This window comes from Geotrypetes seraphini, chromosome 7 (assembly GCF_902459505.1).
Source record: "Geotrypetes seraphini chromosome 7, aGeoSer1.1, whole genome shotgun sequence".
NCBI classification, from domain to species: Eukaryota; Metazoa; Chordata; class Amphibia; order Gymnophiona; family Dermophiidae; genus Geotrypetes; species Geotrypetes seraphini.
This window is the reverse complement of record NC_047090.1, coordinates 115015012-115027828: the sequence shown is the minus strand read 5'-3', so window position 1 is coordinate 115027828 and position 12817 is coordinate 115015012. Positions and strand designations below refer to the sequence as shown.

At 47.3% G+C, this 12817-nt stretch overlaps 1 protein-coding gene across 7 annotated transcripts in view; it reads left to right on the top strand.

The window, feature by feature from the left end:
* Positions 1-12817, top strand: part of MGA (MAX dimerization protein MGA) — a 479481-nt gene that overhangs the window by 390466 nt on the left and 76198 nt on the right. For all 7 annotated transcript variants that reach the window (XM_033951892.1, XM_033951893.1, XM_033951894.1 and 4 more), the window contains one exon: positions 12256-12438. In XM_033951892.1, the coding sequence (XP_033807783.1) occupies positions 12256-12438 (183 nt within the window). The remainder of the gene's footprint in view (positions 1-12255; positions 12439-12817) is intronic.

Genomic DNA, 12817 nt, shown 5'->3' with positions numbered 1-12817 from the left:
TAGCGGTGAAGTCTGCCGTGCGGAAATCCAAATTTACAAAGGACTTCTCTAACTCGCGCCATGTGAAGAAGATGAAGTCTATGGACTCCATGGGTAAAAAATGTATTAAAACACCATGTTATCGGGTAAAATTGTGATGCACCAATTTTTCTACACGCAATATTAGTATTCGGTGATGGAAGACCTACGGAATAAACTGGATGCCTTACCATTGTCATCCCAGCAGTCGTTTCAATCCATCATCTCCAATTTTGAGGACTGCTCTATAAACCTTATCAGGGTGGCTTACGATTCCTAGGATACTGCCATGCGGGGAGCAGCAACCGCCATCTGCACCAGAAGACTGGAATGGCTTCATTCCTCCAGGTTGGGAATAGATGTCTACAAAAAAAATCTCTGACACTCCTTGCACGGGGGAGCATTTATTCGACGACTGGGTCAAGGAACTTATTGAAGGAATAAAACAAGACTGTATCACCTTGGATACCCTTGAAGAGGACAGTATTCCTCATTATAAACAACAACAATATTTTGCTTTGAAGAAGCAGTTCTCCTCTCTGAAACCTTTTACATCTTACAAACCATATCAAGGGCATCGTTACAAATGTAATTCCAGATCTTCATCCAGTTCCGGACCTCAAAGAGATAAAAGGTCCCAAAAGCCAGCTCCAGTCACAGCACAAAAATCTCAGCATTCCTTTGGATGAGATACCACATCACCACATCCCAGTGGGAGGTCGGTTACACTTTTTCTCCAATACCTGGAGTTTGATCACCACAAACTCATGGGTGCTCAAGATTGTCCAGGTGGGATACCGTATCAAATTTCAACCTCAACCTCCATTCCATCTTCCTAACAGACATCAACTGCAACTATCTCACCTGTTGCCGTTGCAAACGGAAGTGGATCTACTCATCTCCATCAATGCAATCGAGCCAATCCCAGAGCAGGGTCAGGGATTTTATTCCAGATATTTCCTAATCCCCAAGAAATCAGGAGGTATATGACCGATTCTGGATCTGTGAAATCTCAACAAATTTATATCTCGGGAGCAATTCCGTATGCTCTCCATATCAACCATCATACCTCTTATAGAACAGGGAATGTGGCTCATCTCCCTGGACCTCCAGGAAACTTATCTTCATATCCTAATTCATCCATCACATTGCAAATGTCTACAAATTGTTTTCCAGAGTTAACATTTCCAATATAGGGTACTCCCATTCGGCCTCTCTTCTGCACCCAAGGTCTTCACTAAATGTGTGGTCCCAATTGTAGCATTCCTGTGATGACAGGGACTCATGATCTACCCATATTTAGACGTCTGTCTGATTTCAGCTACGTCGCCAGACTAAAACTTCAGAGCATTGGAGAAGATGGTAAACCTCATCTTCAAACTGGGATTCCTCGTCAACTTCCTGAAATCTCATCTAACTCTTACTCAATAACTACAGTTCATCAGAGCTTGCATAGACAACATCTGCAGTCTACTAACCAGAGCTCAGGGCACAAGCGATTTAAGATCTTCTCAGACTCTCTCCCAATATGATGGTTATCCCAGGACAAGCAGGCATGATATTCTCACATGTGGGTGACGTTATCTACGGAGCCCCGATGCGGAAGCATTTTCAAGCAAACTTGATTGAAGATTTAAGTTTGCTCTGCTGCTCCACGCATGCGTGCCTTCCTGCTCCACTAGGGGGCGCATCCCCTCATGGTCTCCAGTTCAAAATTTTCCGCTGAGCCTAGAAGTCGTGTTTCTTCAGGCTCTGCCCCAACTGCCTTCTAGCACCGCGATTTTTTCTTATTTTTCTCGATTAAGTCGCTGTGTGCGAATTTTTTCTTGTTTCAACTTGTTCCTGCTTCGTTTTTGACCGACCCGGAGGCTTCCGGGTCCCCGTGGCCGCGTGGCTACTCGAGCCGCGGCCAGTTTCGATTCTATGTCCCGGCCTTTGACCGGCTTTAAAAAGTGCACCCGGTGTGAGCGGCTTCTTTCCATCACAGACCCGCATCACCGGTGCATCCTCTGCCTGGGGGCCGCTCATCCAACCGACTCCTGCCCCCAGTGTGCTACTTTCCAGAACCGGGCCCTCCGCTGAAGAAAAGCCCGCATGGCGAATCTCTTCGCCGCCGACCAACCCTCTACCTCGGCCTCGAGGTCGGCCCCGGCCTCGGCCCCGAATACCTCAGCATCGCCTCGAGACTTGAATCCGAAGTCCTCGGGACAGCAGAAAGCCTCAGCTCCGGGTAAGTCCCCTCTTCCCTCTTCAGGTTCCGTAACAGCGAAGAAGCCAGCCTCGGGGACACCGGCGACGCATGGCGGAAGTCCCATGCTCACAGCCCCGGCGAAGCCCTCCAAGCCTTCGGGCCGTGCCTCAACCACACGGGAATACTCTGATACGAGATCGCCCCCGGTGGAGCGCACCGAGGCAGTGGACATGCCCTCGATGCTGTCCGTGCCCGTTTTCCAGGACCTACTCCGAGCGATGATCTCATCGGAGCTGTCCGCTGCAATGGCCCATCTACAACCGGCCTCGACCTCGACCCCGCATGTGCCAGACCAGCCTGAGCCTCACGTCGAGCCACCTCGGGGTAAAGCGCGCAATCTCCGCCGCATCCCATCCTCCTCAGACTCCTTGCCGAGACACCCGAGGCGCTCTCCCTCCACAGACCGCCGCGGAGCAAAACGTCGTGCTAAAACGACAGAAATCTCGAACCGCCGTACCTCCAAGAAGGCTCGGGGTTCCCCCACTCTACGAGGCCGTTCACCTACACCTCTTACGGGACCGCTGACAGTGACGGAGCTATCACTCTCCAACCCGCTCATCCTCAGAAGTCCCCCTCGGACCGGGGCTCCGATCCGAGGTTTCAGGCTTTCACCGAGGGAGTCCGGGTCGAGGTCACCGATTCGACATCGATCGGTACCCCGAACCCCGGTATTGTCTCCGAGGGGCTCCTCGAGATGTCGGAGATCCACAACCCCGGAACATTTTCACAGTGCTTCCCCGGTCTCGGAGCGTGGATCGGAGCAGGAGCCTCGATACTCGAGGGAAGCCTCCCCATCCTTCTCCACCCGACGGAGGTCTCGTTCACCGACCCCGCACAGGGCCTCGGGAACATCCCGCCCATCCTTCTCTCGCTTTGTCCCGGACATGGGCCACGCTTTGGACTTGAACCTCCAGTCCGACTCCAGATACTCTAAGGAGTACCTAGCGGAGCTGGATATGCCATCACTACCCAGAGAGTCCCAACCACGTCAACACATCATCAGCATCACGACAGATGCCTCAAAGAAGGGCTAGGGGGCTCTCTTGGGCTCTGGGTCCATCCAGAGTCTGTGGAACCAGACTCTTACATCTCGGAGCATCTCAAGTTGCATGCTGTGCAATTGGCTATACAGGCATTTCAAGTTCACTTCCATCACCAACTATTCAAATCCAGACGGACAATCAGGTGGCCATGTTTATATCAACAAACAGGGTGGCATGGGACTCTGTGTCTCTCTCAAGAGGCTTGCATGATCTGGAACTTCACTCTCCAACTGGGCTCTACTCTCAGAGCGATCTTCATCCCAGGAAAGGACAACCAGCTTGCAGACACACTCAGCAGGCAACTTGCTCCTCACAAGTTGTCTCTCAAGACCACAGTTACATAAGATCTTTTCAACAAATGGGGCACACAGCAGATAGACCTGTTTGCATCCCCTCACAATATGAAATGTGCCAAATTCTGCTCAAGGTTCTTCGCTCCCAAGAGAGTTGCAACGGACATTTTCCACATCTCCTGGGGAAGGCCTCTCCTTTACGTTTTTCCTTCAATTCCACTCATAGGGAGGACCATTCAAAAGGCCATTGCAGACAGGGCACACATGGTTCTCATCACTCCTCACTAGCCTAAACAACCATGGTTTGCTATCCTTTTGAACAGAGCGCAGCATTCTTCCTATCTGTAATCTCATTCCTGATCTCATCTCTCAGCAAGACAGAATGCTTTTACATCCCAAACGGCAATCTCTGAATCTCGCCACCTGGTTGCTTCTTCTGCATTGAGGTCATAGATGTTCTCCTCAGAAGTTCTCCATATTCTCTTGGTGTCTCAAGTAGATTCCACCAAACGTTCATATGCTTCTAAGTGGAAGCACTTTACCCTATGGTGTCAAACTCAGAATTGGGATCCAGCTACAACTTCCATCCCTCAGGTTCTTCAGCATCTCATCTTCTTAAAATCTCTGGGATTGTCATATAACTCCATCCACACTCACATGGCAGCCCTGGCGGTCTTTCATGACCCAACAGAAAATACCTCTCAGTTTTAGCATCCTATTGTAAAGAGTTTTTCAAGGGTCTTCTTAAGTTAATACCTCCACAACAACCACCTGTACTGGCTTGGGACCTTAACCTCATTTTGTGAACTTTCTATGATTCTTCTTTTGAGCCATTGCAAACCACTTCCTTTAAATACCTATCATGGAAAATGCTGTTTTTGATAGGGATCAGTGGCTGCCAAGGTTCTTCAGTCACCACACGGATTGTCAGGCCAAGTGGATACTCTGGTACAGGCTTGGCAGATGGATGGTCTGCTGTATGTCTTCCCTCCATGGCCTCTGGTGGGCAGAGTTCTTTTTCAGATTGCCCGGCACACAGGCCCATGTGATTCTCGTGGCCCGGACTGGCCCAGGCGCCCGTGGTACACAGATTTGGTGTGTCTGCTAGTGGCAGATGCTCTCCCATTGCCCAACTTGCCCGATCTTCTTACTCAGAGTCCCATTCCAATGTTCGATCTGGGTCCCTTTTGTCTTAAGGCTTGTTCTCTTGAAAGGGCTCACCTAATGAAGAAGGGCTATTTGGATAAAGTGATCTCCACTCTCTTATGGTTACAGAGAATTTCCACCTCTTGGGTTTATGTCCGTGTTTGATGTCTTTTTGAAGAGTGGCGTTATGCACATGGCACAGTTTCCCTTCAAGCTCCTTTGCCTCATATCCTGGAGTTTCTGCAGGATGGCCTAGAGCGAGGCCTTGCCTGGTCTTCCTGTTGGGTGCAGATTGCCACTTTGTCTTCCTTTTGCGGTATCTTGAGTTGTAAGCATTTGGCCTCTTCTTCGGATGTGATTTGGTTCTTGAGAACTGCGAAATTGCTCCAGCCACCAGTTCAGCTTTTAGTTCCTACCTGGGATCTCAAATCTAATTCTCTCCATGCTTGTGCGTCCTCCATTTGAGCTTCTCGATGCCTGTACATTGAAGGACCTTACTCTTAAGGCAGTGTTCTTGGTGGCCAGTACTTCCGCAAGATGCATTTCAGAACTGCAGGCCTTTTCATGAAGGCCTCCCTTCCTGGAGTTTTCTAAGGAGCGAGCCATGCTGTAGCCAGTTCCCTCCTTTTTTTTTAAGGTAGTCTCGCCGTTTCATGTCAACCAGTCCATGGTCCTCCCGGTCTTGGGTAATCGGGAGGTCTTATTGCAGCAGAGTCAGTTGCGCATGTTGGATATCCGTAGGGTTCTTCCCTCTTATGTTCAGCGGACCCAGGAGTTCCATAAGTCGGATCGTCTTTTTGCCCTCTTAGTGGGTCCTCATAAAGAGGACGTTGCTTCCAAGGCTACCATTGTGCGCTGGATTAAGGAGGCTAACGCTTCGGCATACCTTCTCTAAAAGAAGCCTGTTCCGGAATTTCTCAAAGCATCATTCCACTCGGGGTCAAGCAGCTTCTTGGGCTGAATCTTCTCTGGTACCTCCAGTGGATATCTGTAAAGCTACAGTTTGGTCTTCTCTTCATTTCTTTGTTTGACACTACCATGTGGATGTTCAGGCTCGTTGGGTCGCAGTTTTCGGTGAGCGTGTTCTTGTGGTGGCCCTTCAGAGGACCCACCCATGATGGGTACTGCTTTGGTATGTCCCATCTGTTTCTGTTCTGGTCTGGAGGGATGCTTCAAGGAAGGCTTCAGCTGGCAGGGCTTGCAGATCCCTACCAGCCACACTGGCAGTCCACTGATTTTTGAGTGGGCTTTAACTCAAAGTAGGTGCTTCCAGGTCGTTTATAAATATGTTGAAGAGAATTTGGCTCAATAAATATGTTGAAGAGCACGGGCCCGAGCACCAAACTCTGCGGCACTCCACTCGTGACACTTTTCCAGTCCGATTAGTGTCCATTTACCCACATTCTCTGTTTCCTATCTGCCAACCAGTTTTTAATCCATGTGAGGATATCACCCTTGATTCAATGGCTCGCAATTTTTCAAAGTACTCGTTCATGCGGGACCTTGTCAAATGCCTTCTGAAAATCCAGATATAAAGTGTCGACCAGGTCACCCTTGTCTATCTGCCTCTTTGCAAGAAATGCAGTAAGTTTGTCAAGCAAGATCTTCCTTTGCTGAATCCGTACTGGCTGGTCCTCATCAGATTTTGTCCGTCAAGGTGATCAATGAGGCGGTCCTTTATCAGCAACTCTGCCATCTTTCCCGGTACCAAAGTCAGATTCACTAGTCTGTAGTTTTCCAGATCTCCCCTTGAACCTTTCTTGAATATCGGCATAACATTTGCAACTTTCTAGTCTTCCGAAATCCTTGCTGATTTGATCAACAGATTGGCTATTAGTTGAAGCAGTTCAGCTATAACTCCTTTCAGTTCATTGATTACCCTCGGATGGATGCCATCCGGTCCTGGGGATTTATCCTTTTTAGCCTATCAATCTACCTCCATACCTCTTCTAGACTGACCGTCAACCCTGTCAGTTTCCTGTCTTCATTTCCTGCATATAGCTTGTCGGCTTCCGGTATGTTGTGTATATCCTCTTCGGTAAATACAAAATGTGTTCAGTTTGTCGGCGATGGCTTTGTCCTCCTTTAGCACTCCTTTTATTCCATGGTCATCCAACGGCCCCACCGCTTCCTTTGCAGGTCATTTCCCCTTAATATATCGAAAGAACGGCTTGAAGTTTTTTGCCTCCTTGGCTATTTTTTCCTCGTAGTCTCTTTTGGCCCCTCTTACCGCCTTATGGCACCTGCTTTGATGTTTTTCCAGATTTTGTCCATTTTTGACCTTTTCCATTCCTTAAACAAAGTCTTCTTGTCTCTGATTGCTTCCTTCACCCCTACAGTGAGCCACGCCGGTTCCTTGTTATTTTTCCGCTTGGATCCCTTGTTGATACGCGGTATATATAGATTTTGCGCCTCGGTGACTGTGTCCTTAAAAAGGGACCACGCTTGCTCTAGCGTTTTTACAGTGCTTATCTTCTTCTTAATCTTCTTCCCCACCATGAGTCTCATCCCTTCGTAATTCCCTTTTTGGAAGTTCAGTGCCTTGGCCATCGTTCTGGATCAATGTTTTGCTCCTGTGTCCAGGTTGAAGCGGATCATATTGTGATCACTGCTTCTCAGTGTCCCTTCTACTTCTACACCTTGCGCCGGTCCTCGTAGTCCCACTTAGAATTATGTCCAGAATTGCATTTCCTCTCATATTTTCCTTGACAAGTTGTTCCAGGAAGCAATCGCATACAGCATCCAGGAACTTGGTCTCCCTACAGCAGCCAGAGATGCCTAGGTTTCAGTCTATCCCCGGATAATTGAAGTTACCCATGATTATTGCATTGTCTCCCTTGCAGTTGCATTTAATCTCGTCCGTCATTTCTCCATCAATTTATTTGGACTACCTTGGTGGTCGGTAGTAGATGCCGATCTTCGTTTCCGTTCCATTTGTTCCCAGAATTTTGACCCTTAGAGACTACCTTACTTTTAGTTTCCGGCGTGTTCTCTCCAGTAGACGCAATTCCCTCTTTGACATTAAGGTTACGAGAATCTCAGATGTCCAGTATACTGGGGAATCCCTTTGGGTTAATTTGGCCAGAGGGAAGGACAAATGCTTGTATCTTGGCGTAATTTACAGACCCCCAAGACAACAGGATGACCTGGATATGGAAATAATCGAAGATATAGAAAATATCACCTTGCGTGGGGACACAGTATTGCTAGGTGACTTCAACATGCCTGATGTGGATTGGGTTACACTTACCTCTGCTTCCGGCAGCAGCAGGAGGCTATTAAACTCTATGAAAGGAGCAAGCCTCAGGCAACTGGTGTTGGAACCGACAAGGGATCAGGCAATACTGGACCTGATACTTACCAATGGAGAAAGTGTCACAGAGGTCTCGGTGGGCGACACATTGGCCTCCAGTGACCACAACATGGTATGGTTTAATATCAGGAAAGGTTTCACTAAATCTACTACACTAACCAAAGTCCTCAAATTCAAGGAAACAAATTTCAAAGAAATGGGAGACTTCGTTCACCAGGCGCTACAAAGCCAAGAAGAAACCGATAACGTGGAAGACATGTGGTCGACTTTGAAAGCAACCATACAAGAAGCAACAAACCGCTATGTAAAATCAGTAAGTAAACGGCGAAGGAACAATAAGCCACAGTGGTTTACTGCGGAGATCTCAGACCTGATCAAGGAGAAGAAAAAAGCATTCATCTCTTACAAACAATCGGGGAAGCAGGACTCTAGAGCAGACTACCTGGCCAAATCAAAAGCAGTCAAAACAGCAGTCAGGGAGGCTAAATTCCTCATGGAGGAGTCTCTAGCAAAGAACATCCAGAAGGGAGATAAATCCTTCTTCAGGTATATCGGTGATAGAAGAAAAAACTCAGGCGGGATTGTACGTCTTAGGAAACCAGACGGAGACTATGTGGAAAAGGATTCGGAAAAAGCCCAACTATTAAATGAATACTTCTGCTCAGTCTTCACCCGAGAAGCGCCAGGGCTCGGCCCTCAGCTACAGACAAGGGTTGGCTCAGTTGACCCGTTTAGTAACTTTGAGTTTACGCCCAGCAGTGTCTACGGTGAGCTGTCAAGGCTCAAGGTTAACAAAGCAATGGGGCCGGACAACTTGCACCCCAGGGTGCTTAGGGAGCTGAGTGATGTCTTGGCGGAGCCACTGTCCGCGCTCTTCAACCTCTCCCTTAGTACAGGCAGCGTCCCGTTGGACTGGAGGACGGCTAACGTCATTCCACTCCACAAGAAAGGCTCCAAGATGGAGACAGCAAACTACAGACCAGTGAGTCTAACATCGATAGTGAGCAAACTAATGGAAACTCTAATCAAACACCAATTAGATAAGATCCTGGATGAGGAGAATCTAAGGGATCCCCGACAACATGGATTTACTAAGGGGAGATCCTGCCAATCCAACCTGATCAGCTTCTTTGACTGGGTGACGGGGAAGCTGGATATTGGGGAGTCCCTGGACATCGTGTACCTGGACTTTAGCAAAGCATTCGATAGCGTACCGCACCGCAGGTTACTGAGCAAGATGAGTTCTATAGGATTAGGTAACACATTGACGAAATGGGTTGGGAGCTGGCTTGGAGGTAGGCTCCAAAGGGTGGTGGTGAATGGCACCCCCTCCGAAATGACGGAGGTGATTAGTGGAGTACCACAGGGCTCAGTCTTGGGCCCAATCCTATTCAACATCTTTATAAGAGACTTGGCAGAAGGGCTACGAGGTAAAATAACATTATTCGCCGATGACGCCAAACTGAGTAATGTAGTGGGCAAATGCACAACAGACGAAGATTCAGTGCCCGACAACATGATGCACGACCTACTCCTACTGGAGCGATGGTCTAGGACATGGCAACTCAACTTCAATGCCAAAAAATGCAAAGTTATGCACCTGGGCAGCCAGAATCCATGCAAGTCTTATACCCTTAATGGCGAGATCCTAGCAAAAACGGTAGCAGAACGAGACTTGGGGGTAATCGTCAGTGAGGACATGAAGTCTGCCAATCAAGTGGAGCAGGCTTCGTCCAAGGCAAGACAAATCATGGGCTGCATACGAAGGGGTTTCGTCAGTCGTAAGGCGGACGTCATTATGCCATTGTATAGATCCATGGTGAGGCCCCACCTGGAATACTGTGTGCAATTCTGGAGGCCGCATTATCGCAAAGATGTGCTGAGACTGGAGTCGGTGCAAAGAATGGCCACCCGGATGGTCTCGGGACTCAAGGATCTACCATACGAAAAACGGCTTGACAAATTACAGCTATACTCGCTCGAGGAGCGCAGAGAGAGGGGGGACATGATCGAGACGTTCAAGTATCTTACGGGCCGCATCGAGGCGGAGGAAGATATCTTCTTTTTCAAGGGTCCCACGACAACAAGAGGGCATCCGTTGAAAATCAGGGGCGGGAAACTACGAGGTGATACCAGGAAATTCTTTTTCACTGAAAGAGTGGTTGATCGCTGGAATAGTCTGCCACTACAGGTGATTGAGGCCAGCAGCGTGCCTGATTTTAAGGCAAAATGGGATCGGCACATGGGATCTATTCACAGGGCAAAGGTAGGGGAGGGACATTAAGGTGGGCAGACTGGATGGGCCGTGGGCCCTTATCTGCCGTCTATTTCTATGTTTCTATGTTTCTACCCCCACCTTTTTTTCTATGTTTCTATGTTTCTACCCCCACCTTTTTTTACCCACTCTGTCTCTGTGGTATAGCTTGTATCCTGGTAGCAGTGTCCCAGATGTTTTCCTCGTTCCACCATGTTTTTGTGATGCCGATGATGTCAAGGTTATCTTTTTGATCCATAGCTTCCAATTCCCCCATCTTATTCCTTAGGCTCCTTGCATTCGTGTACATACACTTGAGTTTGCGGCCTGTTACTTTCTTGCATTTCTTCCCTCTTGTGTCCCTTTCAATACGTCAGGATTTCTGTCTTGCCTATGAGTCTTCCCCGCTATCTTCCTGCACGGTATCCTCTGGGTATTCCGGTTCCTGAACCATCGACTCTTGGTTATAATGCCCTTCTATCTCTCTATGGTGTGGCTGTACCTCGAATACTGTGCATAGTTCTGGTCGCTGTATCTCAAAAAAGAAATAGCGGAATTAGAAAAGGTACAGAGAAGGGCGACAAAAATTATAAAAAGAATGGGATAACTTCCCTATAAGGAATGGCTAAAGCAGCTAGGACTCTTCAGCTTGGAGAAGAGTCAACTTAGGGGTAATATGATTGAGGTCTGTAAAATACTGAGTAGAGTGGAAAGGGTAGATGTGAATCACTTGTTTACTCTTTCCAAAAATGCTAGGACTAGGGGGCATGCGATGAAGCTATTAAGTAGTAGATTTAAAACAAACCAGAAGACGTGTAATTAAACTCTGTAATTCGTTGTCAGAGAATGTGGTGAAATCAATTAGCTTAACAGGGTTTAAAAAAAGTTTGGCTAATTTCCTGAAACAGAAGTCCATAGGCCATTATTGAGATGGCTTAGGGATATCCAACTCTTATTCCTAGGATAAGCAGTATAAAATCTGTTTTACTACTTAGGATCTTGCTAGGTACTTGGCACCTGGGTTGGCCACTGTTGGAAACAGGATACTGGGCTTGATGGACCTTTGGTCTGTAATTTTTATGTTATGTTCTTTGTGCATGCACAAACTGAGCATGTATGAGGGTGTAAGCTCTTTCTGCTTCATGGCTACCATTGTGCGCTGGATCAAGGAGGCTAACGTTTTGGCATACCTTCTCTAAAAGAAGCCTGTTCTGGAATTTCTCAAAGCTCATTCCACTCAGGGTCAAGCAGCTTCTTGGGCTGAATCTTCTATGGTTCTTTCGGTGGATATCTATAAAGCTGCGGTTTGGACTTCTCTCCATTCTTTTATTTGACACTACCATGTAGACGTTCAGGCACATCGGGTCACGGTGTTCAGTAAGCATGTTCTTGTGGCGACCCGTCGGGAGTCCCACCCATGATGGGTACTGCTTTGGTATGTCCCATCTGTTTCTGTTCCGGTCTGGAGGGATGCTTCAAGGAAGTCTTCAACCGGCAGGGCTTGCAGATCCCTACCAGCCACACTGGCAATCCACTGATTTTTGAGTGGGCTTTAACCCAAAGTGGGTGCGTCCAGGCCCACCCATGACTATGCCACAGCTGCATACTCTTTCATTTCTAGGCCCCTCTCGACATCAACTTTTTCCATCAGTCACAATGCTTGTGCAGACCCTGCCACCTGCTGACTCTGCAGAAGCCAATTATAAGCACCCTGTAGGCCTTTGACACTAATCTCCCAGTTTTTATGATGCTGTAATTATGACCTACACAAGGATTATGCTACCCCCATTTTAGGTCACTACCCACAGTTAGGCATTAGGACATTCAGTACCTATGAGAAAAGTCTTTTTATGAATTATTTTCTAAATTTCTTTACTTTTGTATTTTTCCCTCTGATTTATCTATCGTTTTTTTGGTTTTTTTTTTTTATTCAACAGAGAAGTGCAGCGTGGGTCAAAAAGTATAAAAGTGAAGAAGATGCCTTTGCTTATTACCGTCAAACACATACTGCCAATGAACGTCGTCGTCGAAATGAAATGAGAGACCTCTTCGAAAGGTTAAAAACAGCTCTTGGACTCCATAATCTTCCAAAAGTCTCAAAGTCCTATATCCTAAAACAGGTTTGTACCGTGTGCCAGATTAGAAGAGCATGTTCTCCTTCCTTTTGGTTAACAGTATAATGCACCCTCAACAGTATAATGCACCCCCAACACCTACTGTTGTCCTATGAAGATGATAAAACCCTTGGTTTATAATTAATCACATGAATTAATCTGTCAAATGTTCATGGGAATAGAATGAGTGTCTTATATGTTGTCCACCAGCATGAATGAGTATGCTTGAAACGCTCAAAGAGAAGAATTCTTTTTGTTCACTAGCCATGTGCTATGAGTTAACGTATGCTTGTCTGCCACTTAATAGTGTTAATTTTCTTGTACAGTCCTTCACCTAAAAGCCCTTGTTTTGGGCATTTGGGACTTAGGCTTTTTTTAGGTTGAT